At 55.7% G+C, this 27905-nt stretch overlaps 8 protein-coding genes across 8 annotated transcripts; 4 read left to right on the top strand and 4 right to left on the bottom strand.

Moving 5' to 3' along the window:
- Positions 1-510: 510 nt before the first annotated feature.
- Positions 511-4955, bottom strand: B0T15DRAFT_300810 (uncharacterized protein). Its single transcript, XM_062863809.1, has 4 exons — positions 4664-4955; positions 4343-4530; positions 661-4275; positions 511-607 (listed from the first exon to the last, which is right to left on the bottom strand). Exons 1-4 carry the CDS (start codon positions 4735-4737, stop codon positions 564-566), a joined length of 3921 nt encoding a protein of 1306 aa, XP_062718094.1. The 5' UTR covers positions 4738-4955; the 3' UTR covers positions 511-563.
- A 1573-nt stretch (positions 4956-6528) lies between these two features.
- On the bottom strand, positions 6529-8847 carry B0T15DRAFT_300864 (phosphatase 2C-like domain-containing protein). Its single transcript, XM_062863811.1, has 3 exons — positions 8224-8847; positions 7135-8109; positions 6529-7071 (listed from the first exon to the last, which is right to left on the bottom strand). The coding sequence occupies exons 1-3, from the start codon at positions 8491-8493 to the stop codon at positions 6592-6594; spliced, it is 1725 nt and encodes a 574-aa protein (XP_062718095.1). The 5' UTR covers positions 8494-8847; the 3' UTR covers positions 6529-6591.
- A 1133-nt stretch (positions 8848-9980) lies between these two features.
- B0T15DRAFT_300850 (Snf7-domain-containing protein) lies at positions 9981-11404 on the bottom strand. The gene is made up of 6 exons (XM_062863810.1): positions 11329-11404; positions 11019-11257; positions 10746-10960; positions 10630-10690; positions 10308-10565; positions 9981-10246 (listed from the first exon to the last, which is right to left on the bottom strand). Exons 2-6 carry the CDS (start codon positions 11022-11024, stop codon positions 10109-10111), a joined length of 678 nt encoding a protein of 225 aa, XP_062718096.1. The 5' UTR covers positions 11025-11257; positions 11329-11404; the 3' UTR covers positions 9981-10108.
- Positions 11393-14729, top strand: B0T15DRAFT_422349 (uncharacterized protein). The gene is made up of 2 exons (XM_062865569.1): positions 11393-13986; positions 14052-14729. Exons 1-2 carry the CDS (start codon positions 11562-11564, stop codon positions 14405-14407), a joined length of 2781 nt encoding a protein of 926 aa, XP_062718097.1. The 5' UTR covers positions 11393-11561; the 3' UTR covers positions 14408-14729.
- Positions 14730-16631, bottom strand: B0T15DRAFT_505366 (uncharacterized protein; the record flags this gene model as incomplete). The annotated part of the gene is made up of 6 exons (XM_062867525.1): positions 14730-15219; positions 15299-15346; positions 15409-15757; positions 16034-16240; positions 16313-16464; positions 16578-16631. The coding sequence occupies 6 exons, from the start codon at positions 16629-16631 to the stop codon at positions 15142-15144; spliced, it is 888 nt and encodes a 295-aa protein (XP_062718098.1). The 3' UTR covers positions 14730-15141.
- A 1054-nt stretch (positions 16632-17685) lies between these two features.
- Positions 17686-19498, top strand: B0T15DRAFT_505367 (WD40-repeat-containing domain protein). The gene is made up of 4 exons (XM_062867526.1): positions 17686-18198; positions 18266-18984; positions 19042-19131; positions 19191-19498. The coding sequence occupies exons 1-4, from the start codon at positions 18069-18071 to the stop codon at positions 19368-19370; spliced, it is 1119 nt and encodes a 372-aa protein (XP_062718099.1). The 5' UTR covers positions 17686-18068; the 3' UTR covers positions 19371-19498.
- Positions 19499-22302: 2804 nt separating this feature from the next.
- On the top strand, positions 22303-23608 carry B0T15DRAFT_301039 (thioredoxin-like protein). The gene is made up of 2 exons (XM_062863812.1): positions 22303-23127; positions 23187-23608. The coding sequence occupies exons 1-2, from the start codon at positions 22507-22509 to the stop codon at positions 23433-23435; spliced, it is 870 nt and encodes a 289-aa protein (XP_062718100.1). The 5' UTR covers positions 22303-22506; the 3' UTR covers positions 23436-23608.
- Positions 23609-24709: 1101 nt separating this feature from the next.
- Positions 24710-27861, top strand: B0T15DRAFT_301068 (uncharacterized protein). The gene is made up of 2 exons (XM_062863813.1): positions 24710-24842; positions 24923-27861. The coding sequence occupies exon 2, from the start codon at positions 25054-25056 to the stop codon at positions 27739-27741; it is 2688 nt and encodes an 895-aa protein (XP_062718101.1). The 5' UTR covers positions 24710-24842; positions 24923-25053; the 3' UTR covers positions 27742-27861.
- Positions 27862-27905: the final 44 nt, after the last annotated feature.

The raw sequence follows: 27905 nt of genomic DNA on the forward strand, positions 1-27905 counted from the left end.
TGACACATCCTGTTCTGTACAATACAACTCACTAGGTGTAGCTACTTTGTACACAAGGGGAAACATTTGGCCGGCTAGCCCTCCTGGAAATCGACTTCATCAGCCTCCAAGTTTCCTCTCCCTCCTCCCGCCATTCCTAAATCCTCTCCATCTTGAGTTTTATTTTCCACCATATGGGAATAGTATGCCTCACCCTATCCTCAGACCAAGGCAAAGGCCAATAGAAGTAATGAAACATGCTGGGAAAAGCCGTCGCAGAGACAGTGGTATCACAAAATGCGGAAAGGGAAGGGGTGTCCGGTTGTACGAAGAAGAAAGGCATTTTCGGGTGCACATCAACAGCTGAGGCGAGAACACACCGGGTCTACAATTGGTATGGGAGAAAGCAGGATGTGGAAGAGAAGCGAAGAGGAATAAGAAGTAGAAAGAAGGCTGGTGTTGGGAGAAGGGGGTGTTAAACCTAGTAAGGAAATGTGTGGTTGCCGAGCCGTAGGCGATGCCCTTCCCTCGCCTGTGGAGTGACAGGCCGGTAATGGGCCGAGAGGGATCATGAGGGGGGGTAGTTAACATCCGAAATTGGAGTGGTTGCGGTGAGCCTCCTCGAGGACTGCATGATGGGTTAGCATCGACCCCTGTTGAGTGGACAACATAGCGACATACTGTGCAAGATGCTCATCTGACCGGCCCGGTCCTCGCAAGCGATCTGAAGTCCGCTGCCATCCACCAGGTCGAGGACAACGCTGTTCGGCAGCTCCTGCAGCTCCACATCCGGAGCATATGGGGGCTTGAAGTCGCTCATGTGGTACCGCTTGACCATAGCTCCGAGCCGGTCCTTGCTAGTCGGCAGCATGGCCGTACCCTGCACCGCGCTCAGGATCAGGAACCCTTGGCTGTCGAGGCAGATGCTCCGGCGCTTCCACAGGAGGTTGTCCGGAAACTGGACATTGACGTCGCCCATGAACGCGACGATGGTGGGCTGGGACTGGGCAGCAGCGCCAGTCGCGGTGCCGCCCCTGGATGCAGCCTCAACCTCGGCGGCGTTCTCCTCGGCCACGGTGGGCGAGATCGACGGAGCGGCATTCTTCCGTCCGGTCACGAGCGTGTTGGAGAGGCGCCGCATAAACCGGGATGCACGGCTGCCCTTGCTTTGGTTCGGGCTGGCGGGACCAGAGCTGCTGTTGCTCTTGGTTTCAGCGTCCGCATCAGCGCCGCCCTCGGCGGTCCGAGCAGGAGACAGGACCGTGGCATTCTGGTCCGTTGACGAGCGCCGGCTGCTGATGCTCAGGCGCCGAGCCAGAGAACCAGTCTGATTGATTGACGGCGGGCGAGTGGGGGACCGTGAGGGTGCGGTAACCGCAGGAGAGGCCAGACCCGGCGTGTTGCCCAGGTTATCTGTGGATGGCGACTTGGCGCCCTTGATGAAATCCTTCACAACCGTGAGAGACGAGCGGCGTCGAGGGCGCGGTCCATCGGAGCCTTGCTGGCTTTCAGCCTTGTCCTCCTGAGATTGCTTCGACAACCGTCGCTCCAACAAGGACTGCTTCGCCTGGACCGCAATTTCCCGTTCCAGTGTACGCACTGACCCGCTCCGTGACGGAGCACGGTTCTGTACATCTACCACCAACGGCGACTGCTTCAGCTCAAGGGGGCCATAATCTGCCGAACCTGGCTTTGGCTCGGGGCCTCTTGGATACGGCTGGTTGGGGTCTCGCACGATCCGGGCTGTCACCTGAACCGATTCGGGCCTGCCTCGGGGAGGCATTCCCCCTTCGAACATGGAAAGTCGATTCACCAAGGATCCGGCCCGACCACGTCCCATGACCCTGGTAGCATCGGGGGACGACCCCCTCGATGGCGGGGGAGAAGGCGTCTGAACCATTGTTAACGAGCTAGCCATGTCGGCCACGGATGCCACAGACGGCGGCCTCGACGGCTCCCGAGTGCCAGCTTTGCGGACGGCGAAGAAGGTTGTAGCGGGCCGCTCCTTCGGCGCCGCCGTCTCTACAGGGGCAGCACTGCCAGAAAGCTTTTCCAGTGCCTTGATTCGTTGCGCAATGCTCCCTCCCAACTTGGTGCTCTTGGGCCGCAGGTCTGTTGGCGTCTGCGGCTGAGAAGTCTTTTGCAGGTACGCAGCACTAGACGAGGCCGACCTTGGCGCGCTCACCGGCACTTCGCCGGGAGCCAGGTAAGAGCTGCGGACCGGGTTCGATGCCGTTCTATTAAAAGGCGGACGGGGCCCGTCGGGGCCAATCGTGGCTCTCTTGGAACTCGGATCAACCGGGAAGAATGGGGATATTGGCGACTTGGACACGGTGATCGGCGTTGCCTGCTGCACAGTTGCAGATTGCAACTCATCCATGAAGCCATCGTTATCCAGCATGCTGATGACCGAGCGCCGCTTGTCATGATCTGCGCCATCAAGGTCCGTTCGGATAGGCTCAGGGAGCTTCCTTCCCTTGGAATCCAGGCCAGACTGCTCACTGGTCTCGGTGGCGTCAGGAACATTATCCTTCTCCGGAACCGGCGGCGCCGATTCGCCGACGCGCCACGAATCCACATCCGGGGCTTGGGTGATAGGCGAAGGAAGACATTGGGTAGCAGCGCCAGTAGAAGACTTGGACTCCTGGGTAGAGAACTTGGAGAGGGGAATGCGTAGTTGCGATGACGGCGCCTTTCCCTCCTCGCCAATCCCGGCTCCAGCAGACCTTGTCTCCCGGGGATAAGGGGCCGGTGCCGACTGTTCGCCTGGCTTCGCTGGCGATGCATCGCCTGCACTCTTTTCCACTTCGGCTGGCGGTGCCAATACCCCGGACGAAGATGTCAACGGCGAAGACTCAGTAACCGTGTCAACCGCTGCTGTACCCGAGGCAACGGGTTCTTTCTGTTCGGCCCCGTCCTCAGGTGCCATGGAAGGGCCTTCTCGAGTTACACCATCTTCGAGCGGCGGCGCAGTGATGGTTGCTTGAGACTGCCTGTCGTGAGACACCGCTAACTTGCTACCACCGGCTCCATCTTCTCCGCCCTCCCAAGCCGAAGGCTGATGCCGACCGAGAGCCGTCTCGTCTGTTGATTCGGACAGAGAGGACGCCTGGGTAGAATCGCCGGTTTCCGATGTAGCCAGCGGAGAAGCAGGCTGGGAATCCGTGTGGGTATCCACAGAGGTATGGTCTGTACCGACGTCAACTCCGGAATCAGCCTTGAAAGCTGTGGCAGGATCATCCGGCTGCCCGTCATTATCACGGGAGGCCTCCTCTACCAACCCGGCATTTTCTGCTGTCTCAGCTTCCTGCATCTCCTCCGGAAGGCCGGGAGTGCTCGGCGCAGATGGTGTCTCGCTAGCTGGTACGTCAAGCGTCGACTGCAGGCTCATCAACTTCTTTTTCTCTCGCAGCTTCATGGCTTTCAGAAGCCGCGCTTTTTCGGGCGTCATGGTACTCTGCTTATTCGGAGGGGCAGCAGCAACAGGTGGGTTGACTTTGAGTGCTGCGGTGGCGGTGACTGCGGCTTGTGCGTCGCTGTTGGTGCTCGGTTCGGCGGATTCGTTGTCGACGACTTTCGAGTCCGTGTCAGCCGCAATTGCCGCCTGCAAACGATCCTCCGCCTGTTCTTTGATGGGAGATTCCGGCGCTTCTTCGTCCTGGCTTTGGGAATGAGAGCGAGCCTTTCTGGAGCCTTTGGAGAAGGACTTCAATCCGGCAGGTACCGTGGAGACAGGTCGGTGTGCCGCACCGCCAGCAGAGGAGCGTGGGCGCCCGGCGAGATCGGCAGAAGGTCTTGGGCCAACTTTCACTCGCGGCTTTGAATACGGGTAAGAAGTCGTCAAGTACAAGTCAGTTCGTGACGATTGGGACGACATGCGACCACCATTCTCATCAAAGGACTTGGTCGGCGACGACGGCCTCGGGACACCCGTGAAACTTGGAGGGTCGAGTTCACCGGCAAAGCGTGCAGCTTCTGGCAGCCTGGCAAGGTCCGCATTCAGCGTGACAGGAGGCTCGGCGGCCGAAACTGTCGGCGACCTTGGTCCCTCCTCCTCTCTGACAATCGACTGGCGCTTTCTTTCCCGCTCCTCTTCCTCCTCTTCTTCCGCAATTTCCATCAAGCGTCTCCGACGCAGCGAGCTTGTCGAGGAAGATGTCGAACCAGACGCAGCGTGCAAGGAACAAGCAGCTGAGAGCTTGGTGTCTTTGAGCTCCTTCGAATCGGCAATAGAGAAGGTGGTGTCATAGGGTGAGAAGCGGTCACAGACGGCATCGAAATGGACAGTCACTCGTGCTGCGGGAAAGCTGGGTTAGCTTTTGTGCTGTTGAAGCGCCAAGGGCTCGGGTGCTAGGAACCATACCTTGAATTAACCTGGAACAATCCTCGGGCAGGTATTTGATAATGACATTTCGCCGTCTGTATCTGAGAAAGCCGTACAGCGGCGACTTCTCCTCGTATTGTGATATGTTGTTTCGAATCTCAACAATACCGCCGTTGCCCCGGCCAAGCAGCTCGACTTCATCACGAGTGGCATACTTCAACAAGAGCCTGTCCAAGAATCACGGTCAGCATCGGCCAAGAGAGAGTGCTCAAAGCGCCAGTAAAGGTGCCACAATCTCCTTTCGCCTCCAGGTGGCACAAAAATATCACAAGCAACGAGAACGACAGATCAGGAACATACCATCCTCCGGGTTCCGCAACTGCCGCCTCATGGGCCTCCTTGACTCGAGCATCGTCCAACCCATTCAGCGACATCTCAGACCAGCGCCTTGAGCCACCAGTTCCGTCTCTTTTTTAATCCGCGACTGCGGGGTATAAAGATTGTATCTGATGAATCAATGTATCGGCCGAGTTGGCGTCGCGTAACTGCAGCAAACGGCCGGCTCAGGGGTTATCAGCTGCAGAGCTGCTCGGCGGACCCTACATGTAGCGATTGGCCCGTCGGAAAACGTGCAGTGAATGTTGCGAGGTTGAGGCACCCATAAACATGGAACGGATTCGCGCCAGGTTGCAGCAGATCTCAGGCGGATGTTCAAGGTCGGACAGCCGCCCGTATGTACATACCAGGCCGGGGCTTCACTTCCAGGTTCCCAAATAAACCGTGGAGCTCCAGGCCTCAACCGTTGTCAATCTTGGCCGAGAGTGACGCACCGACCGAGGGCAAGACTCCAACAAGAAGCGTAACACTGCTTCAATCAAAGAAACCAAGTGACAAATGAGAGTAAGAGTAAACCCCAGGAAAACAGAAAGGATAATGAGCGTGCTGGGTCGGATCGGCCGCTTCAGTGTCGAAGGGGCCAGCAGTGGAAGGCCGTAAACAATCACGGTCCTTCAAAGATGCGCCTGCTTGCAGACCAGACGACCGACGGGTAAGGGGGCCGACCGAAAAAGTTAGGGGAATGAGGGGATGCACTCGAAAGGAGGTGAATGGCATCCGCGAATTGGCAGTTCGCGAGAGATTTAGCGTTCCACAGGGGTCCAAGCGATGCCTGCAGCTGATTGCACCGGTGGAGTGGGCTCGTAGCCGGCGATTGTCCGAGCAGGGGTTGGACAGTCCGTCCATGCGGGTTTCTAGAAGATGGAACTCCAATGATTTAAAGTTCAAGTTGTTTCATGATACCTTAGCTACCAGCTTGTTAGAGAGGCAAAGACAGGCATTGGGTACACAATTGATGCCGCAAGCTCCAGCAACCTTCCGAATGCTTTTCCTGATCTCTCACAGAATGCCGCGCTCCCCGAAGTGTCCCAAGGGATGAGATGTTGTGCAGTCGAGTGGTCCTCAGTCTCCTCATCCTGAAGCTCTCCCCAGTCCCCGCGGTGGAGCCGGAGCCCCTGTCCAAGCAGCCTAACTGCTTTGGGAACCACGGTACATTTCCATGAGCTCGAGTCCCGTTTCAGACTTCTTGATGAGTGTGGCCAACAACCTCTCAGTTCGCATTTTGAAGGGTGATGACGGGAACACGGGCATCACCAGTTGCACGCTCTGGCGTTGCTAAATGTCGAGCACCCGACCTGCGCCTCCTCTACCGGGTAACTCTCTAAGTCAGGTGCTCAACGGAACCCTCGCTCGTGTTAATCCGGCCAGTCACATTGTACAGGATGGTCCAATACTATAACTTTGCCAGGAAGGAGACTTCTAGTTCAGCACTCCGTAGCAGAGCACGAAACCAAGTCCACGGGAAGGAAGAGAAAGAGTTCATTGCTTTCATGTTCCCTACACACTGGGTAGAAACCACCAACCTAGACACCAGATGTCGAGTCTGCCGTCCATGTTGGAGTACAACCCGTGCGAGCAACATATGTACACCTAACCTACAAATACTGAAAGCAACACAGGGACGTTGCCAAGGCATCCCCATCTACGCGCTCCTTGTTTCTCTTTCCGCCCAACCATTATTCATAGAGCTGCTTCGTTCCGTCATGCCGTATCCCAAAGGGAAACCGAATACTTCGTGCCGTAAAACAATGCCAGTGCTATCTTGACCCTCTGCCCCATTACGCAATCATAACAACTACCAACGCCTTCCCGCTACCGGCCTTCTTCAAAGGGAAAGGAGCTACAAGGTAACTCACGGCCCAAAGGTTGCTCAACGATTCGGCGTGACACCCTCACTTGTGCTCCTCAGCGAGTCCACCCTTGCCGTCTTCATTGAGCGGTGTCACCTCCGACGAGTCGTCGTCGATCGAAGCCGGTTCCTCCTCCACAGGCCCATCGATCACCGTCGGGGTGAAACCCTTGTCTCCGCTCTCGTGCGCCGACGGATGACCTTTGCCGCCGTTGCTCGCCGAGATTCCCACCGCGGGAGCGCCGCTCTCAGCAATCTTGGCTTTGGCCGTGCCGACAAGCTTCTCTGTCTCGGTGATCTTACCCGAGGCAGTAACAGCGTCGCCCTCGACGCCGATAGCCTTGTCCTTGTTGTTCTGGTTCTCAATGAGAGCCTGCTTGTCGAAGCGGACAATCATGCAAGAAAGGTTGTCCGTGCTGAAGCGGGAGAGCGCGTGGTCTACCAGAAGCTTGGCCGCCGCCACCGGGTCCTGGACGTTACGAACGAGATCGACAGCATCCTGGTCTGAACATACGTCCCAGAGCTGGCACAACAGTTAGCATACTCTCCAGTCCTTGTAAGCCGCTATCAGCCCAAGAAAACGTACCCCATCGCAAGCGATAATGAGAAACTCGTCCAGGTCCGGCTGAATGACTGTCTCAGTGGTGTAGGGATGCCCGGTGACGAGATCCTTAAGGTATGTGTCACCGAGAGCGCGGGTCACAGCAAGCACCCCATTGACTCGATTATTCAGTATCAATCCACCGGCGTTGGTGATCCGCTTTCCTTCGTTCTCGTCGCTGCCCTTGTGGTCGTAGGATAGACGCAGGGCCTTACCTTGACGGCAAAGGATGATTCGGGCATCGCCGACATTGGCAGTGTAAAGGACGCGTTGCCTAGTTGCCGTGTTCTTTAACCTCGCATGAGCTGCTTCTGGAGCTGCCAGTGACGACGAGGACGCCTCCTCAGACTTGGAAGCTTCCTCGGCTGCCTTGGCGAGCGCCGGTGCGATAGCTTGGGATCCGGTTGCGGACAGGTTGCTGGGAACACGATCCTCCCAGCGCAGCACGGCGATGGCAGCTGTGCAGCCGCTGTTCTTAAGGGGCAATTCCCCCAGCTGCTGATCGACAGTGGTGAAGGTCTGATCAAGCAGCTCCGGTATAGGAGCATTCGGGTTTTTCTTGATGATTTCCTCCAGGATGATGTGCAGCTTCTTCCCGCACCAGTCCGCTGCGAAATTGCCCGCATGTCCGTCGAAGATGGCAAAATAGCCATTGTCGGTCTCTATTACGTCCTGCTCCAGGACATCACCACCCTGTCTCTTGTCCGCATCGGCGCCGGGCGTGGGCTGCGTCTGGCTACCGCTCTCGGTCCCTAGCACGGGCGCTGGGGTATGTAAGAAGTTGTAGAGAAAGGCGTGGGTATCCTCCATGGTGCGTCTGCACTTCTTGTTCCTATCCTCCCAGACTCCAACTCTGAAGGTGGATCGCGGTCCCGGAAGGGACTCGCCAGCAGCGTTGTTGTGCTGGCCCTGGGGCACGGCAAGAGCTTGGTCCTGCTTGCCCAGCTTTTGCAAGGGGGTCTGGTTAGTCGTCTTTGAGTCAGCAGCAGGATCGCTGTTGTTGGCACGACTCCCAACTTGAGTAAACAGAGTGTTCTTGGCTTGGGCTATTAGGCTGCTGGCCTTGCCGCTCACCCCGCTGCTACGCCGTTTCTTCTGTTCAGCCGAGCTGGATGCACTCGGAGGGCTGCCATTTCCGCTTCGCTTCTCGCCGCTCGCAGCCTGGTCCGAACTCTTGATTGGTGTCGGAGATGAGCGGTCGGGGTCGCCGACGTTTGTTTCCGGAGAGGTTGACTTGCTGCTGCTCTTGTCGCCGCTCTTGTCCTTCTGGGCGCTGCCGGTCGAGTCGGAGGTAGCGGCCGTTTCGGATTTCGAGCCTCCGGAGCTCGAATTGACACCGAACATCCTATTCAGCAGACCTCCGTGGGAGGAGGGACTGCGGCGCTTGCTGCCTGCCAGGTTGGTGGGTGAGAGGGATAATGGGATAAGTTACGTGATGAGGCGCGCGAAGTAGCCGTGCGAGATCGAGCCGTATAAAGTAGTCTGTGCGGGTGGTGATGTTGCGATGAATACCTAGGTGTTGGCACCCGATGACAGTGCCTGATCCGCTAATGCGTTGCTGAATGCGCAGTTCTTGGTAGGCTCAGGTTGCTGATGCTCTTGATAAACTCAGTTATTTGTCGAAAGTCACACCAGAAATGCAGTCGCTTCTCGGAGAGGGAAGTTGCGGCGATGTTTGGCTAGCTTTTCTCTTCCGTACCTGGTGGATTAGTGCCTGGTTTTAGACGAGGGGTCTGATGATGCGGCCGGATGATGTAATGAGAGCTGCGACAGAGAAGCTAAGGGTCCAAATCCCAGTTCCAATTTTCCTTTGAAGGCAGCGCAGTCAGTTGGTAAGGATGGATCGCAGATGGGTACTTGAGATAATTAGAAACGAAGCAGTAGAGATCAAATCCATCCGCACCCGACGGCGCTGCACTTTGGGAAGGCTAGAGCCTGGGGCGAGACCCAACTGAGAGTGGGCGGCCACCTGCGTCGGTCGGAAATGCCCCTCCTCTGCTGTTGTTGTAAGCGGAATGCGTGACCAGGGGCAGGCTGTGCAGAAGAGTCTCATTCACATCCCCTGCACCTCAGTGTGGGGCTGCCAATAACTACCTAACTGCTCAGGACAAGGACACCGAACAGAGTATCTACATAAGGTACCTAGGTACCTAGGCAATGGGAAGTTTAAATGTCCCTGTTCGTCTTCTTCCAGAAGGATAACTGGAGGTAGGCAGTAGACTGCGTGGGGAGGAAGAAGTTCCCAAATAGTGTACATGGGTGCTTCTTTCTCAAAGGTATGGCAGCAAGCGCGTTTGATATTACCGCCGGTTCTCGGGTCAGACATGGAAAGGCCGGACTTGAAGCTGACTGGCCGTCAGATTACTCCCGAGTTCAGGTCGGCGCTTCAAGCTGTTGTGACCCAGCAATGCAGATGCAGGGGAGATGCAGCCATTACACTGATCATGATCCAGATCTCACTTCCTAGGTGCCTATCCTGATAGAAAAACGCTCATGCCTCATCAGTCCCATCTAATAACAACAGAAAACGCCAGTGCTCTGCGGCCAACACCTCAAGAGACCAAGGCCACCAGCTTTGTCGTCCTGGTTGCTGTCCGAAAATCCAACAAACCTCAGGTACGTCTTACTCCTTAAACTCCAAAGTGCCCTGCGCGCCCATCCCAGTAACACCATGATCTTTTTCGTCCATTGGTTGCAAAGCATGCATGGCGCAGATCCTAGGCCACGAGCTGTATCCCCAACAAGCTCTAACTTAGATAATGCATCATGCCCCTAGAGGGCCTCAACTATGGTCATGATACCCCAGGTTCCATGAATAGACGGCGGAGAGATTCCGCATAGCGTTGCGCAACCCTTTCGAGGGCGGCCTCTAGGGGCAGACAAGTCGCGGCGTTTGTTTTGCATGGTACTCAAGTATTACCATCAAATAGTCGTGGCAACCGCGAGGGTCTCGCTCGCCTCATCGTCTTAAGCTGTCGAGTCTCGCTTGAAGATCGTCGTCGCCTGGGTTTGCGCCGCCGCCGCCGCCACCCACCGCCTGAGCAATTTTGGTCTCCGCCACTGTATTCGATTGCAAACCCGAGGGGGTCTCGCCAAGCTAAAGCACACGGAGGGTCAGTAAAGGATGGTGGAGAAGATGGATAGGGGAATATGCATACCGCTTGGCTCAGATCGACTCCGATTTCTTCGAGTACCTGCTCCACTACCTCATCCCCCTCCTCCTCAAGGCCAACATCCATAGCATCGTCGATAGCGTCGTCCATCATCTCTTGCCGCTGCTCCATGATGTCGTTCTCGCGCTCAAATTCCATGGCGATTCGCTGGAGGGCCGGAAGATTCATAGTACGGTTCATGCTACCGAGCGCCATCGTCGCGCCTTTCATGGCTTGCATCATCTGCTCATTTGTGCGATATGTCTGGAAGCGGAACGATGTCAGACTGCGCGAAGACAAACTTCTTGTACGGTGGGGTCAAACTAACCTGTAGGCGGAGGGAAACCTTCTGCAGTTGACTTCTCATCCCGTAGAACTTCTCAATGTACCTAGTCGCGCTTAGTTAGCGGTTGACCAGGGCGCCGGAGGAGGGTTAAGACACACCTCCTGGTGCGGACGAGGTCTTTGGCCTGGACCTTGCAAGCGCCCATTTGGCCTTTCTGGGCGCTCTGGCGGATCTGGGAAATGAGTGTCTTCTCTTGCTTTTCGAGTTTGACCCTCTGTTGATCCAACTCTCGAATAGCCTTGTCGAGAAGTCGCTGGTTCTTGCGCAGACGCTCCGCCGGCGTCATGCGCTTGCCGAAAGCCCATTCAAGAATCTACGGAGCTGTCAGTCTCGCCCTGTCATTGCGCGGGTTGAAAACTTGAGGAACGCACATTCATGGTGGCGGTTCGGTCAACCTTGCCGAGCTGCACGATCGCCGTGACTACCAGATGCCGGAAGGGAGTATGAGAAGATGGTTGAAGTTGGCAATGCCAAGCGGCGGTTCGTCACTGGGTGATCAAGGCACCGAACAGCCTCATTGCCAAATGGGGAAGTGTGGTGCTCTGCGCGCCGTTACATGTACCGTAAGCGCACGGTATTTGGACATGGGACGGTTCGCGACGATGAGTTCCTACGGATAACGTTATTGCATGAGTGTTTCAACGAGTGCAACTCCGGCCACGTAGCGAGTTATGCACTAACCCTGCATTCCAGCTTGCGGGGGTCCAGCAAAGCTTACTCCCCGTTATTAGCGCAAGTGGATCTTGATAGGTACAGTAATGCGGAAGTTCATCCGAATCATGCGGTGGAAGGCGACGAAGAAAACCGGAAATTATACGACTTCAAAATTTCGACTATGAACTGCAGCGACGAGGCACCGTCAACTTTGCTCCGTCAACTCTGCTCGACCGTTGCTAATATCTGCGCCACCCACAATGAGCAAGGAATACTTTTCACCCAAGGGCAAGGCGGTACCGAGGTACGCCGACGATGACGAATTCGAAAGCGCGTCGAGTTCGAGCCGCCCGAGTGCCCCAAAGCCCCCAGCGGCATCCGCCGCACCCGGGTACATGACTGTTGGCACCGGCTCAACATCGCAATACGCTGCCCATCTTCAAGCGATGCTCGAGCAGGACTCCGGGTATGGCGGCAGCAATGCTGGTGACGAAGTAAGCCCATCAATGTCCGCTGCGGGTGCGTGGGATCCTGCGATCCATGCAGACAGGCCAATACATCCCCAGGCTTCCTCCTCACCAGCCCACATCGCGACCGCCGACCATCGCTCCCAGGCGTCAGCTGTTCATCAGCTCTGGTACAACCAGCACCGAGCGACTCTTGGCCGCGCCATCAGCACCGTCGTGGAGCTCTTGAGGGAGCTGCAGGAGAAGAACGCGGTATGGCCCGCCCACTATCCGTCAGTGCAGCGTGCTACGCTCGATGCACCCTCGCAGCCGACCTCAAGGCCGGGGATTCACCAAGCATACTCGACCGCTGGTGATCTCGCCATCGCGCCATCCTTCCCTACGCCGGCCCCTCCGCTCCGGAGAGCTATGACGTCTTTGGAGGATGTCCAGGCCGAATCCAGCAGGGCTGCGGAGACCAGAACGCCCACCGAGCCTCGACTCGTCACACCGCAGATCGCCCAAGAATTCTCGGTGTTCAAGTTGGACCTGAAACTCGGCGGCCTGCACCAGGCGGAGCTCGTGCACTCGTTGGAGAAGGCCTCGATTGCCTCGCTATTAGACGGGAAGATACAGTCGAGCATCAAGCATCTACAATCCCTCAGGGAGCGCATAGAGGATACGTCAAGCAAGGTACTGGTGACAGGCGATCTGAACGCGGGGAAATCTACCTTTTGCAATGCATTGCTCCGCCGCAAGATCCTGCCAGAAGACCAGCAACCCTGCACAAGCATCTTCTGCGAGGTTCTCGATGCGAGGGAGAACTGCGGCATCGAAGAGGTTCACGCCGTTCACAAGGACGCCATCTATGACCGCCACGATGAGTCCACCTACGACGTCTATTCGCTCAAGGACCTGGAGAAGATCGTGGTGGACAACACGCTGTACATGCAATGCAAGGTTTATGTCAAGGACGTACGGACCATCGATGAATCGCTGCTAAACAACGGCGTGGTGGATATTGCGCTTATCGATGCGCCTGGGCTCAACATGGACACCACCAAGACCACAGCCATCTTTGCGCGGCAGGAGGAAATTGACGTTGTTGTCTTCGTCGTCTCCGCCATGAACCACTTCACCCAGACGTCAACCGAGTTCATCAGAGCCGCGGCGGCCGAGAAGGCCTATCTTTTCATCGTGGTGAATGGCTACGACAATATCAGGGATAAGGAACGGTGCCAGAAGTTGATTCTCAACCAAATCAGGACTCTGAGCCCTGCTACGTTCAAGGAGTCGGCCGAGCTGGTGCATTTCGTATCAAGCACAGCTATCCCGATGGCGCCGGCTCCGCCAGGGTGTCCCGGAGGAGGCGGGTCTGGCAGTTCGAGTGGTGGCGGGTTCGACGATCCGGGCGATGACGATCCAAAGGGGAAGGGCAAGAACAAGGAATCGCTCCGCGACTTCTCGGCCCTCGAACAGTCCTTGCGCAGGTTCGTGTTAGAGAAACGGGCGCGCTCCAAGCTGGCTCCGGCAAAGACATACCTGATGAACATTCTGAACGACGTAAGCGTGCTGGCTGCGGTCAACACAGAAGTCGCTCAGTCGGAGTTCGACAGGGTCAACAAGGAGCTGCAAGAGCTTGAGCCTCAGCTCGAATCAAGCAAGCGGGCAAGGTCCGAGATCAGCGAGAAGGTTGACCAGACCATTGAGCAGACGTGCAAGGATGTGTACGACTACTCCCGCTCGACAATCAGCTCGGCCATCGCTCACGCCGGCGAGGGGAATCTCGGCATCCCGTACCCAGGGTTGTTCGGCGCATTCCAATATGCTGACGAGCTTAAGGAGGCCATGCTGTCGCAGATTGCGGCATCGGTTGTGCAATGTGAGGAACATGCTCGCACCAAGACCGTCGCCGGTGTCAATATGATCAAGCAACTTGGAATCCTCCATCTGGGAGATGAATACGAGAATCTCAACTTCAAGTCAGACGTCATGTTCCAGCACAAGAAGCATGCCCTGGCTCGCCAGGTGGATATTGCAACAGAATTCTGGGATTTCGTCGACTGGTCCACGCTGCTGCAGAAAGAGGAGAAGGCGGGCATGGCCTTGACAGTTGCTGGCGTCGTCGGTACGGGCGTGCTCAGTGGCTATGGCCAGCTGAATATTGCCTTCCGCGTTGCGCAGCTGCTAGGAAGCGACAACCTGCGCCGCTTGATTGTGCCCGGTGTCATTGCAGCAGGTAAGTCCAGTTGCTAGGTCAACATCCGCCCCAGCTCCGTACCACATGCTAACCCATTTTCACAGCGGCGGCGTCGGCCTTCTACATTCTCAGCCAGATCCCTCGCTCCCTCCCACATCGCCTCAGCGCCAAGATCTCAACGCAGCTTGCGGCCATGGATTATGTCCACTCCAACAGCAACCGTATCTCGGGCACTGTGCGCAAGGTCCTGCTTATCCCGGCCAACTCGCTGCGGGTCGGTCTTCAGCGCTCTGTCGAGCAGCTCGATCTCCGCCGCAACGACACGCTCAAGGTGCGCAAGGAGAGCCACGATGCCCTAAGATACTTCAGCAACCTTGCCCAGAAAAGCGCCCACCAACGCCGCCAGCTCGAAACGGTGGATCTTGACGCACATCCGCTTGGGATTCACAACGGTCACTGAGGGACGGGATGCTTTGTGTGATACCGCGGGCTTGGTATTCGGCGTTTGGAGGTGCTTGTGGTGTCAAAAGCGAACAGCATGCCACATGGTCAAACATGGGCATATAGCATTTCGGGCAACTCGCAGGGTTATCATAGGTGGCGTAAGTTGCTTGAATGATTCCCCCTGGCTCATGAACAAGTCGGGAAAGGTTGGCCGGTAACGATGGAACGAGACTCCGCTCGTTTATTTTTTTCCCTTATATAAGATGTCTCTCCATGTTAGAATACCTTTTGATTTGAGCGATAATGAGTACAAATGAGATTGCTGGACTGCATGGACGAGTAACCCTGTTATACGGCAGGCCGCTAATGCGTTGTTCCCGTCACCCTTCAGTGCAGTCCGATCTAAGTGCCCGTATTCCCGGATGGCCACTGGTGCCTCACTTTTCCATTGCCGTTTACCAGTTCCCTTCACGTGCTGCTCTATTCTATTATACTCACCCTCCCCCCTCTGAGCCAGTGCCGCTGACTAGATGGTATATGTATGACCGGATATCGTGCAGCTCATGGTAGCCAGGTTTTTTCGTCATGGAAAAGAGGAACCCTGACGGCCAGGTACCACAACCGTGCTTCCGCGTAACCCGATCGGATTGCCTTTCTACTCGCTCCAGAGAATGGCCCTCAGTCTCTTCTCGTGCTCTTCCCCCCGAGAATGACGTCCACGCCTTTCCTTACGAAAGCGCAGATCTCTGCTCAATTGAGCCCGAAGTGCCGGGCTACGAGGGCGTACTCGTTCGACAGAGGGCTGCCGAAAACGCCTACATCGTCCGTCTATATATATGTTTGATCCAGTCCCGGTGAGCTGTGCTCTTCCCAATGGTTAGACATCCCTTGCTGGGGCAGGACTTACACTCAGCACGACCACCGTCTTCTCGGCTTCCACCACTCCCCAAAGTGACTGCCCGTCATCATCAGCACGACGTTCTCGGAGCAGCAAGGCCGAAAACCACCACATAAAACATACTGGCTCTCAAACCCGCCATGGATCATCCCGGCATGGACATTGCAGCTCAGACACAGCTCCAACGCGAGTCCCGACCGCCGGACGATGTTCTTCTTCACCCTGTCACTCACATGGATGACGTGCCCGATCCGATCCGGCCGCCAGCCCAGCAGCATGTCGAGCTCCGCATCCGTGGCGGAACACTCGGCCTCGGCAAAATGCAGCGTCATGCCCAGTCCCGGAATGCGCCTCGCCTCTTCGAAGATGGGGACCCAGCGCCGGATCCAGCGGCCGGGTTGTCGCAGAGGTCGATGCCGACAACGCCGCGGCCGAGGAAGCGTTTGGCGAGCGAAAGCACCTGGGACGCTTGCGCGGGTGTGTGGCAGCGGTCGATCTAGAGGAGGAAACACCGCCACCACGAAGGGGAGACGCGTATCAAACATTTCCCACTCACTCTCTGTTGGATGTGCTCGTTCCCTTTGTCTTTCCTCCCTTCTACTCCGTTTCGAAGTTGGGGAATAGAAAGAATAGGTATTGTACCTAGCACTTCATAAGGAAGCAGCATCACGTACCGACAAAATCACTTTGGCCACCAACCTCCTCGGCTCAGACCTGCCTTCCTTTCCCTCCTCTTTTTCGCACTCAAACTCTTCGATGGCGTCCAGAATGGTCTGGACGTAATCAGCCTCCGTCAGCCCTGTGCCCGGCATAGCGCGGGGTGTGGTGCGCAGTTCGAGGTACACTACCCCGTCAGCAGCGAAGTCCCGGAGCACGGAGAGTGTGGCGTAGCGCAGGGTCGCCACGTCGTTGATGAGGTTGTAGATGTACGAGGAGAAGAGGGGGGAAGAGCTGTGATGAAGTGTTAAGTGTTAGATATGCCCATCCATCTTCAGAGACCTAATGTGAGCCTCCCCGGCCAACAGTCGTGCGTGCGTCTTCAGGTCATAGTCGTGTTTCCCTAGGGGCATCTCGACGAGGGGGTCTTGCAGACTGGTCTCCCCCGCGCCTTTCTTAATGAGCCAGATCTCGTGGAGGCATTGTCGGCTGATGCTGTCGCTGAGGTGGGTGTGGAGCTGTTTTCATTCTGTGAATGGGCGTTAGCTAGACACCGCTATCGTGCTGTTGACTTGCACTCTCGGCCGGGTGAGCCGCATTAGTTAAGCGGACTTCGTATAGCTGATGATACCTCAATTTTGGGGAGCGCCTTGTAGTCCACAGCGACGGTCTGAGAACTGGTCATTTGACACGGCGCGGAAGTTATTCTGTATATTGGCTATGGATGGATGGTTTCGTCCCTGGCTAGCATCACATCAGATTCAGCCCGGCCGTCATGCACTGGCGCCGCCTCCCCCAGACTCTTTCTACCGTGGCGCCGCAGAATGCATTCTGCTTCACAAAAAGCAAGTCCACCATCGGGAATTGTCTCATGTCATCGTCAGGTGAAGGGACCCCGAATTCAAAGAACCATCGATTCGGGACGACAGCCCGGAGCAGTGGCAGCCAATTTCCCTGGGCACCAGCCAGGAGTGGCCCCCGGTTTGCATCTCCCGTCTTTTCACGCCACATCGATGCATCTCGCAGGAAGATGGGATCGCCCAGAGCCTATCGGAGCAGCGTGGGTACTCCTTGGCCGCCATCTATCCCCATTGCACACTTTCCTCTATTCTTCCCTTAGGTTCGCCGGACTCACCGTCCGTCTCAACTATCAGTAATCCGTATGTAGGTACGGAATCGATTTCAAAGCCGCTGGAAAACTCCCGAGATTCGATTTTGAAGCTTCCTCTTGGCAAGCCAACCTTGGGCATTGGCCGACGTCCGTGCGCAAAGCTAATGTCCGGCTGTAGCTCCACTACTGCAGGAGGCTTGCCCCGCCGTCCCGACTTAGGTTATCCTTGTCGCTTAATAACAATTCGATACCGCAATGCGAGTGGCCCTCCGCGTCTCCACACTCCTCCCATAAGAATCCACCTTCGTGATTTCATGAACTTCGAGATGATCGGTGGGCATAAGGCTCCTAAGAAATGCTGGACTAGAACGGCGGATGCATTGGCTCCAATTGAGTTCGCTAGTGACCAGCCTGTGAGGCAGCTCGCCCAGACGCCGCTTGTCTGTTAACATTCGAGTTCCCTTGCAGCCTGCAATGCGCCCTGCAACGCTGGACCACGGGCCCTGGTCGTTTACCCCCCCAATCCATTCCCGAATCAGAGGTAGCGCAGGGTAATAATCGCAAATCCGGCCGGGCTCCCGTCCCACTCGCCGAGCTCCTTGACCATTCACGCTCGCTGCACCAAATCTTTTCACTCTCCTGTTATCCCCTTCCCCTTAAACCGCACTCTGCTTCAGGAGAACATCGTGACTGAGCATGGGAAAGCGGTCGCGTTCACTTCAATTTGTTTTCTTCTTTTGAGCGATACCCATTTACGGTTTTGCAGCCGCTTTGCCATCATCAATCCACGAAACCCCGGTCGCCAGCCCCAGTCTCCGCTCTTCCATCCCGTCCTCCGTAGTCATTTCGCTACAATACCTGTTCTCGCCTGCTCAGCTGTTTTGCCCGTCGCCGAGCACTCAACCACTCTAAACCCCGACGATCGATTTTGCGCTCAAACCTAAACTTCATCACCGCCAACGGCAACCTGCGCGTATTTTGCCAATCGCGGTTTGCGCATTCACAACAGAGATGGAGTCAGGTCGGCCAAGCGACGTGTCGCCAGAGGCGATGCAGGCCCGTATTCAGCAGGCACGTCGCGAGGCTGAGACGCTTAAGGATAGGATCAAGCGGAAGAAGGAAGAGCTTGCCGATACGACGCGTGAGTGCCACGGCGATCAATGCCTGGTTGTTGGATTGCGAATACTGACACGTATGATATTATCCAGTACGCGCTGTTGCCTCGCAAGCTCACGAGCCGATCCCCAAGACCCAGATGATGAGGACGAAGAGGACATTGAAGGGACATCTCGCCAAGATCTATGCTATGCACTGGTCGACCGACCGCAGGCATCTCGTATCTGCATCACAAGACGGCAAGCTGATCATTTGGGATGCATACACAACAAACAAGGTCCACGCCATTCCACTCCGGTCATCGTGGGTGATGACGTGCGCCTACGCACCGAGCGGGAACTATGTGGCCTGCGGCGGCCTTGACAACATCTGCTCCATTTATAATCTCAACCAGAACCGCGATGGGCCCACACGGGTAGCCAGGGAACTCTCGGGCCACGCGGGCTACCTATCGTGCTGCCGCTTCATCAACGACCGCAGCATTCTTACCTCATCCGGTGATATGACGTGCATGAAGTGGGACATTGAGACCGGCAGTAAGGTCGTCGAATTCGCAGACCACCTCGGCGATGTCATGAGCATCAGCCTCAACCCGACCAACCAGAACACATTCATTTCCGGCGCCTGCGACGCTTTCGCGAAATTGTGGGATATCCGTGCCGGGAAGGCCGTCCAGACATTCGCCGGCCACGAATCCGATATCAATGCCATTCAATTCTTCCCCGATGGCCACTCGTTCGTAACAGGGTCTGATGACGCTACGTGCCGCCTTTTCGATATCCGCGCGGATAGGGAGTTGAACTTCTACGGCGTAAGTATACCAAAAGATCGATCCCTGGCACCTCAATTCTAATGCATTGTCCAATAGTCCGAATCTATCCTCTGCGGCATCACCTCGGTTGCTACCTCCGTATCCGGGCGGTTGCTGTTCGCAGGTTATGACGACTTTGAATGCAAGGTGAGTTGAGTACCTGTCCTGTTTGGGCACCCATATGATGCTGACTGTTTGACCAAAAGGTCTGGGATGTCACTCGGGGCGAGAAGGTGGGCTCCCTGGTGGGCCACGAGAACCGGGTGAGCTGTTTAGGCGTGTCGAACGATGGCATAAGCTTGTGCACGGGTTCTTGGGACGCATTCGTAAGTCCCATTGTCTGTCATGACAATTCCTGGGGTCTTCAGTTGCTGACAGCCGCATAGCTCAAGGTCTGGGCCTATTGATCGCCCTTACGATGCCGATATGCTCTGCCTTACCGGATAGCCGATCCCATCACGCCACCTCAGAAGACTATCAAGTGCCCCCGCTTTTTTTCTTTGTGGTTTCTAATTCAACCTTGACGACACGCCTGCTTAATCTGCGACCCGGCGTGTGCAGGACGAAGTCACGACGCCCTTTTCCATCCTCCCGATACGCCTCGGTCGTGGCTTGGGAGAGCCAGCTAATCCAACTCAGCAACTCACGGAACATGACCGAATATCTCCGGGCTGCGGCGCCATTTTTCTTCATGTCCTTTTTGCCGATACTTTCTTTGCACCATAGTCGTTTCTGTGGCTTCGTATGGGCGGCTCCTGTATTATAAATGTTATCTTTGTTGCTATCTGCCGGCCAACATTGACCAAAATCATATGATGTGCTTGGTTTTCGGCTCTCTGTCTCGGTTCAGATTTGGCTAGTGAGCCAGAGAGAAAAAGAGAATCGTTGCATTTCTGAGGTCTGGAGGGGGCTTGTTAGATGTTTTGTTGTTCCGGGGTTACTGGCGAGGAGATATCACGCAAGCTTTGTAGGTCCGGCTTTGCAAACTTGTCATTTCGTACCTAACCAACGTTCTTAAACTATTTTCCATAAAGTGGTGTGATGTTGTGAATCATGTCTCTTGGTTTCTAGTTCTATTCGTACTTCTGCGTCCATCTGTTTCTCCCGCCAGTATTGTGTTAAGACAGTGCCGAAAACAGACTAAGAGACAGTTCTCTCTGGATCTTTCCTTCCTTCTGTCTTGTAAGGTATTGGTTGCCGAGCTGGTATGTATAAGATGGCGACGACAGATGGGGTATCTTCTTGCTCCCCCGGATATATCTAGGAAGCCAAAGGGAAACGGAAACGGCCAGTTAAGGGGGGCAGAGTGATGGTCTATACTTCTTTGCTTGGCCTTGCGTCCAGATGTTTTCCAATTTTGGTGGTCGCTCAAGGAGAAGGGCGGTCCTGGTTCCTCGGTTCTTTCAAGAAGCTACCCAGCCAACCTGGCTCGTCAGCTCGGTTTGGGCTAGACTGGGACACGGTTGTTCCTGAGGGCTTCTGCTGGTGGCAATGGGCGGTTGCTAGCTGTTGCTGGCCGCTTTCGGCTGGGTGCCTTCTCTCCAGCCTTGCCTATAGTGGATTTGCAACGCTGGTCTGCATGAGTCTCCTTCTCTTATATCAATCTCATATCCCCTTTTAAGTCAGGACTGGGTGTAGCCTCGCGCCTAGCCGCAACTCAAGCCTTTACGCAGAGCGCGGGAGAACCGTACGAGCTTCTTCAGACGTCGCTTGCCATCTTTCCACTGCGGCATTGAGTACCGTGTGGGGTGCCCTTCTAACAACTCACGAAGGGCCTCTGGGTGGCAGCAGCAATGATGTAGACGAGAAAACAAGTGGGATATTGGGGCCGGAACGAGTCAGACGCGCGTCCATATGACGGAACTACCTAAGGTACGCATCATCCGACTGATCGGATCTAGTGTAAGAGCTTTCCAGTCGAAGAAGACCACACGGAGCTATCGACGGAACGGCTACGTCGTCAACCAGTAATGCTGGCTGCGCATCCTGCCGGACCGAGTCTGCAGGGGTTAGTACAGTGTAGTGGCGGTAGTGTAGGTGATCCAAGCTGTGGAAGTCTTCTGGAAGCCTGGAGGTAAGCCGAACCGTTCGTCAACAAATGCGGACGACCCGCAATGCAGGCTGTCACCAAATGTTTCGGGAAACAAGGGCCTTGGCAAACCAGGGGGAGGATGAAACAGGGCATGAAACGCCAGGAGCACGGGCTCGCCTTGTCGTTATGACCTCAACTTCCAGCACGTCAAAGCAGTTCCTGCGCTACCAGATCTCTGGTGTCGCCGGGGTTCCCGAGCATCTACAGATCCTCTGCGCCCTTGGGCTTCGAATGATCTCTGAAGAATCACCGACGGTGTCTGCTTCAAGTCGAGCCGTGTCTTCCCGATGTCTCGAGTTGCCGATGCAACCAGGGCCACAATGTGTGATTCTAAGTAACGGTTAAGGAAGTATATGCCTGGTTTGGCCACTCGTGCTTCGTGTTGTTATCGGCTTGACATTGATCCCCGGCTTTTGTGTGTGGACAATGCAAGCACGCGGGGGAGGATCCCTTGTTGATATCCTGTGCCCCTCATAGCCCCCCGTCATCCGCCGCGATCCTCGCGGCCTCTACCTTGTAAGTGAAGACGTCGTCTTCCCACCTAGGTAGAGAGAGAACTCAAGATACGTACCGAGGTAAACTCGTCCCATTCCATTCTGAACCACGGAGTCGCTTAACGGCGCATAGAGATGTTTGTCGAGTACTACTGTACGGTAGTACGGATAGTGTAAGGTAGGTTCCATCATCCGAGTGCGGCAAACCCGTCCCACTTCGCATTGTTGCAGTCTTCATGATCCCTGTCAGCCACGCGACCACATGTAGTCCGCGCAAACCGCGCCTCTCTTCTGCTGATCCCACACTCCTTCGACATCCCACAACATCCAAACTCCCTTTCCCTTCGCCCCAGGAATCGCATCCGCTGCCCTAGTATAAATCGCCCGCTATACATTACTTGCGCACTAGGTAGCACCAGTCTGTTGACTCCAGGCTGCCGTGAGTACTCTACTCGGCACAGGTGGACGTTGCATTCGGCATCCCCCTTTTCTGAAACGGTCTGACGCATTGCACAGGGGACACCCATTCTAACCGTCCCCGCCCAGTTTGCTGTGTTCCCTCCTGCACCGGCTATTTTCTTGCAATCGCTTTTCGCAGCGCCCGAACGTGATCATCCCATTTCTCTTTGGTCAGCTTGGACGACCAAGAGGACGATCTACGGCCAGCCCACCCCTGGCAGCCAGACGTTCAAAGCGTGGCACGTTCCCAATCGTTCGATCAGTGACGCAGGTGCCGCTCCCACCTGCTTGCTTACTGGTTCGCACACACGAACGGTCACCTAGCACAGCCTGCCGTCCGGACTCGCCGCGCGCAACAGTGGCCCAGCGTGCCCTTCACCCCCTACCCCTGAACCCTGACCCGGGCCTTGTCTGGGGAACCAGCCGGACCCTATAAATCAGCACACCCTGTCAGACACCAGTATCCCCTCCGTCGTCATGCCGGACCCTACGCCAGCTCAGGAAGAGTTTGCCGCCTTCTTGGACAAGAATAGTCGCTCAGACCTTGACCGAATCCACCCTGAGGACCGCGACGCTGTGGCCGAAGAGTTCGACGACGAGCAAAGCGAGGACGAGGAAGACCGCTACCGGGCAGCACAGATCGACGCTGCCATGCGAATGCCCACAATGGACACGCGCACAGAAATCAGACTGCCTCCGCCGTCTTTCGACAGCGGCCGCTCAACCGGTGTGAAGGGCGTCATCGCCGACGCCAGGTCATACGAGGCTGCGCGACGCACAAAGTGGAAGGACAGAGTGCGCGCCGCACGCCGCAGCGTGTTCGGTCTAGACACCAGCAGGCAGGGTCGAAGCAGCGAGCTGGAGAGTGAGGGCAGCGGTGCTGAGGACCCTGACGAAGAAGAGTTCCTGAAGCAGTGGCGAGAGAGCCGGCGACGCGAGCTCGAGGAAGAGAGTAAGAACCCCGTGCGGAACAGAAGAACAAGTCCGAGTATCCGGCTCTACGGTCGCTTTGATCACGTGGATGCCCTAGGGTATCTCGACGCGATCGAGAAAGTGGGGAGGGAGACGGTAGTTGTCGTGTTTGTCTACGACCACGAGGTTCGTGTCATCCTAGGTGAAACGTCTGTTGGCATCCTGCAGACTGACCAGGTGTACAGTGCGACGTGTCGGCAGCCATCGAGTCTGCTCTAGTTCCCCTTGTTAGCACCTACCCGGCCATCCGTTTTGTTAAGGTGCATTTTGAGGACATCGAGTTCGACAATGCCGGTGTGCCGGCGATCCTCGCATATCGAAACCAAGGAGACCTGTTCGCCAACTTGACCGGCATCCTGGAGATGATTCCAGACGACGACGATTTCGATACCGAGTCGCTCAGGAAGCTCTTCATCCAGCAAGGCATATTGTAGGAGAGATCGGGGGCTTTTTGGCTTCTTTTACAGTGATGAAACACATCGTTACGTTGGTTACGGATCTGGGCCGGACTGGCACGCTCGCCCTGCCTTGCTGACTCTTACGGTTGGCCTGGCCATCTCGATTCTCATTTACACGTGATGATCTGGATGTGCGAGATGCGATACATGCAAAGATACCACGGTTGCAAATTTGGGCGGAGTTCTCCGGTTGACTGGTGATGGTTGGGTTCATGTTGATGCGGTCATTCTTTGTATAGTATTACAGTGTAACTCTAGGATACCCAAGTTCTGGGGGTGGTCTCCTCGGGTTAGCAATCGACGGGTAGAATTTACCTTACGCTAGTAGTACCTTATCACAGCATACCTGACCTGTATTCTAGCTTTCGACCCCATGCTAGCATTGCAGCCGTCATGGGTGTCCAGACCATAAGAAGTGTATTGAATGCCATACAAGATCCCCTTTCCCCCCCTCCCCCCCCCCCCCCTCTCTCTCCATAGCTGCATGGGGCAAACGTTAGCTGCTGGAGTAGACGGTATGAATTGGGGGGAAGGAGAGTCCTTCCATGCAAAGGAATACATATGTTGAAAAGCCGTTTTAGTAATGGTGATTCCCCCAATGTACCAAGCGATGATTCCCAAGATCAAATTCTGCTCTTCCGCTCAGTTACTGAACTTTGCTTGTATTGTACATACATATCATGCATTTGTATGGAGTAGTGTCAATGTTCGGTTTCTTGTTCCGGGCTCAGCCGGCTCCGATGTTGCATCCCGGCCCCAACATGTGCCAGTGGGCTGAAGTCTCCACAAACAACTCCATGGATGGTTGCAGATCCTGGGCGTCATATGTAGACTGGAAATGGGTTATCGCCAACAGGACCCCACTCATTATCACATAGCACCTCACATGACAGTATAAGCCAGCTCGGTTACTCTAAGACTGTAGAAGCTCGAATCGGACTGATTAAGGGAATCTCCGGATCACGATTTCAAGAGCTCATAATACCGGGTGAGCTGTGGTTAGAGATCTGGGACTTGCCACTTATAACCCCGCTCTGCCCCAATCGTCTTCCGTCACAGCCCGCTGCAGGTCGCTTCATTCCCGATTCTTCCTTTGCTCTATCCTGGACGTGCCTCTACACCAAGTCAGTCTCGACTGCCACCTATCGATATCTTTGCCATTTTTGCTTTCGCAGCCGCCGGCAAGCTCCTGAGTCTCTCAGAAATTGACACGATCCCCCCTCCTTTGCTAGGTGGCTTCCCCACCCCCGCCCGTTTAAGGCAGCTTCGCCGCCAGACAGGCAGAAACCCAAACTTGAACCAAGGACTTGCAGCCATTTGGGCTGAACTCGATCCATCATCATATCCGATTCGATAAAAAGTTCCATTGCACCTTCCAGTTAGGTAGTTCTCTCTGTTCCAGTCAACCACGTCCTTGTCTAGTTTTCGGCGTTGAATTCCTCTTACTCTTGCCCTTCATTCAGCCTTACTAGAGAAGCCCCTCCTTCCTTGTGCCGCACAGTGCATCCCAAACCCAACAGCTGCATCTTGCCTTCTCGATCCCTGCATACGTCAACTGCATGACTCGACTCAAGCACGGCTGGCATTTCTTCTAATGGAACCACAGACCAGCGACTTCCCACAAAACGAAATCTCAGCAGTCAGCGTCCGAGACGGTGATACTCGCCTCGCTGCGGCCGAACAGCGGCTTGCCACCTCTTTACCCATTCTTCGGTTTCCTCGACCACAGGGGAGTCGGCATCTTGCCAACTGGGTCTCCAACAGCTCTCCCGACATCATGAAGTCAACCATGTCCGACACCAGCAGTCTGACCGATTCCTCATACGAAATCATCCACAACACGGACACCGAGAGTCAGGATGACCGCCTGACCGAATCGGTCGGCTCGCTTTCAGTGCCGCAACAAGGTGACGTACACAGCTTAGACGGGTCCGAGACACCGTCCCACACAGAGTCGGACGACGAGTTGGATCATTCTCCTTATGTGCCATCCATCACGTACGCTGACCAGGCACTTTCAAACCCCTCCGGCCAGCTTCCGGCAACCAGCCTGGAATACGGATCATCCACTGAAGGATCCGGTGTCGTTGTCAGTGCTATCGAGTTTCCGGAAGAGGAGAGCGATGAAGCCGCTTTCTCAGAGAAGATATCGGCCAAACATGCCATTCGGGAGTTTGATGATATTGAGGCCATGGCGATCGCACAAGATATGGACCTCCTGCACGTCCCGAATCGTCTGGTAGCATCGATCCGCCAGACGATGTCTCACACATACCTGTCGACACGTGAACCCCTCAGAGTCCTCTATGTTGGCCGAGCCGATGCCCAGCGAAGCATCGTGCTCAAGATCTGCAGTGCCATGTGGGTGTCGCCGAAGAATACTCTCAACGGCCAAGACCCCTTCGGCCGCTACCATGAGGGGGTTTACAACATAGTGCCCGTCTCGTCTTTCGGCCCGGCCCCAGAGCTTGACCTGATAGAGGCATCTGCTTGTCAGATCAAGGTGGAGCACTGTATTTCCGCCGAAGCCATATGTGGTCAAGATAGCGCCCTGGGCGCCGTATTTTCCGTTACGGTCGAACACGAGAGGTCTTACACCTCCTTCCTGCCGCCGAGCGGCTCAGTCGTGCATCCGAAGTGGGATCTACCCCATGTCGCAGTCTTCTTCTGCGCCGATTCCGATGATGCAGAGGCCGAACGAACGAGGCATGCCGCGTGGTCCTTCATGAACCGCCACGGTGTCCCATGCGTTTTCATTGCTGAACAGCAGAACTTCTGCAACCGATGGGACCAGTACATTGACGAGCATGTACTCCATCTTTGCCTGGAGAGCCGAGATCTAGAGAGGCCACTCCCTCCACACCGGTTCCCAATTGACTACGCATCCTTCGCGAACATCGATTCTAGACAGATGAACCGGCACCTGGCCTATTTGACCGGACTGACCCAAGATGAAGAGACGGCTTTCGAGCAAGATACTTCAGCAACGCAGTCAATGCTGGCGGGGCTTCAAACGCAGAAGGCCCTTGGTAAGGCGAAGCGAGTCTTTCACCAGCTCGCCGAGCGCAGCGATGTAAACCGGTGGATCTGGGCTCTGCTCATCCCCGTTTTGGTTTCAATGGTTACTCCATTACTCTTCTCCATTTTCTCTGGATGGCCGCGGTCGGGAGGTCCTCCGCAGTTTCAGCCACTCTCTTCCGGTGTCACCCCTCCAACTTCTCGAGTGGATTCCGCTACCAGAAGCTCACCGGTACCGACATCTACAACAACAGTCGTGATAAATGTCACGTCCACCAAGACTGTCCAGGTCAGTCAGACGAAGCCATCGACTAGTGCTCTGGCTTCTGCCTTGTCTTTCGCTGGACTCCTTTCCGACACCCCTTCGGCTACGCCCGCCGAATCCGAGACCAAAAGGCCTGTTGACTCTACCAGAAGGACAGTTTGCTCAGTACGGGTCTACAGCTCGACGGAGCTTCTAGTGGCTATCCCAAGCCGTAACAAAGCGGTTTGGCTTGCGGACGGTGCAATCGACATCGACGTGCGTCGCAGTGACGGGCCCATTAAGACCAGGATTTCGTCTGTAGACGAAGGCGTCCTTGTCGAGCTCCCTGCGAAAGAAGCGTATGGTGTGCTGAATATCTCTGTTGTCACAACTCGGCGTCCCAGGATCAATGAGACATTCCAAGTGGATTTCGGCAAGAACGTTCTCGCAGAGGCTTTCGATGCTGGCTTCCATATGTTGAAGGGAATAGCCAGGAAGATGGAGCTGAGAGCCGGCGGAGTACCACACCTTGTCGACGAGGCTCGCAAGTTCCGGGAGGAGGTTGTCTCCACCATGGAGCACGCCTCGGAAGCTGTCCGGAGTCACACAGCCAGCACGGTGAAGCGGACAACGGATAACATTCGGGAACACGTGGCTCGCCAGCTTGAGTCAGCTGAAGCAGTCCGCGGGGAGGTCGGCCTCTCCATTCTTCGAGCGCAGATTGCATCGCGGCTATGGTGGCTCAAGCTTCAGGGGAAGACAGACGAGTACGCCGAGTATGCGCGAAACGCTTCTCGCTTTCTCAACATGAAGCACGAGGAGCATCTCAAGAATTGCGGCGACCCCAAGGGACAGGAGAAGAGCTCGCTGAAGGAAGCGAAATCATTCTTTGGCTTGCGAACCGGGATGTACAGCCCCTGGAGGAAGAACTGTGCGCGGCGTGATGACAAGGCCAAAGACGTGAACCCGCGTTACAGCGGCTGGGAACCTCGGTGGAGGAGGTTAATGGGGGCAGTATAAGCCTACATTTTTTTGCACGATTTTATGTCTACACCGGCATCTTTCCTTTGTGCCGGGCTCTGTCGGGATAGGTACACGGGAGTGGAGGAGGGAATATCTGTTTATGGGAAATGGCTATTGCTCCAGGATCAAGGAGCGGGGGGATATGGACTGGGAGTTGCGTG

This window comes from Chaetomium strumarium (assembly GCF_033439665.1).
Source record: "Chaetomium strumarium strain CBS 333.67 chromosome Unknown B0T15scaffold_7, whole genome shotgun sequence".
Taxonomy (NCBI): domain Eukaryota; kingdom Fungi; phylum Ascomycota; class Sordariomycetes; order Sordariales; family Chaetomiaceae; genus Chaetomium; species Chaetomium strumarium.

Bases quoted from the DNA above. Each gene is read 5' to 3' on its own strand.
- B0T15DRAFT_300850 (XM_062863810.1), bottom strand. The intron at 10,691-10,745 runs GTGTGTCTTAAC...AAGCGCGACTAG, and splicing joins GACCTCGTCCGCACCAGGAG to GTACATTGAGAAGTTCTACG. The intron at 10,247-10,307 runs GTATGCATATTC...CGTGTGCTTTAG, and splicing joins GAGTCGATCTGAGCCAAGCG to CTTGGCGAGACCCCCTCGGG.
- B0T15DRAFT_422349 (XM_062865569.1), top strand. From the start codon at position 11,562: ATGAGCAAGGAATACTTTTCACCCAAGGGCAAGGCGGTACCGAGGTAC. The intron at 13,987-14,051 runs GTAAGTCCAGTT...CCATTTTCACAG, and splicing joins GCCCGGTGTCATTGCAGCAG to CGGCGGCGTCGGCCTTCTAC.
- B0T15DRAFT_505367 (XM_062867526.1), top strand. From the start codon at position 18,069: ATGGAGTCAGGTCGGCCAAGCGACGTGTCGCCAGAGGCGATGCAGGCC. The intron at 18,199-18,265 runs GTGAGTGCCACG...GATATTATCCAG, and splicing joins AGAGCTTGCCGATACGACGC to TACGCGCTGTTGCCTCGCAA. The intron at 19,132-19,190 runs GTGAGTTGAGTA...TTTGACCAAAAG, and splicing joins ATGACGACTTTGAATGCAAG to GTCTGGGATGTCACTCGGGG.
- B0T15DRAFT_301068 (XM_062863813.1), top strand. From the start codon at position 25,054: ATGGAACCACAGACCAGCGACTTCCCACAAAACGAAATCTCAGCAGTC.
- B0T15DRAFT_301039 (XM_062863812.1), top strand. From the start codon at position 22,507: ATGCCGGACCCTACGCCAGCTCAGGAAGAGTTTGCCGCCTTCTTGGAC. The intron at 23,128-23,186 runs GTTCGTGTCATC...CCAGGTGTACAG, and splicing joins TGTTTGTCTACGACCACGAG to TGCGACGTGTCGGCAGCCAT.
- B0T15DRAFT_300864 (XM_062863811.1), bottom strand. From the start codon at position 8,493: ATGTTCGGTGTCAATTCGAGCTCCGGAGGCTCGAAATCCGAAACGGCC. The intron at 8,110-8,223 runs GTGAGCGGCAAG...ACGACTAACCAG, and splicing joins AGAAACGGCGTAGCAGCGGG to ACCCCCTTGCAAAAGCTGGG. The intron at 7,072-7,134 runs GTACGTTTTCTT...CTGTTGTGCCAG, and splicing joins TCATTATCGCTTGCGATGGG to CTCTGGGACGTATGTTCAGA.
- B0T15DRAFT_300810 (XM_062863809.1), bottom strand. From the start codon at position 4,737: ATGTCGCTGAATGGGTTGGACGATGCTCGAGTCAAGGAGGCCCATGAG. The intron at 4,531-4,663 runs GTATGTTCCTGA...ATTCTTGGACAG, and splicing joins GTTGCGGAACCCGGAGGATG to GCTCTTGTTGAAGTATGCCA. The intron at 608-660 runs GTATGTCGCTAT...CCCATCATGCAG, and splicing joins TCAGATGAGCATCTTGCACA to TCCTCGAGGAGGCTCACCGC.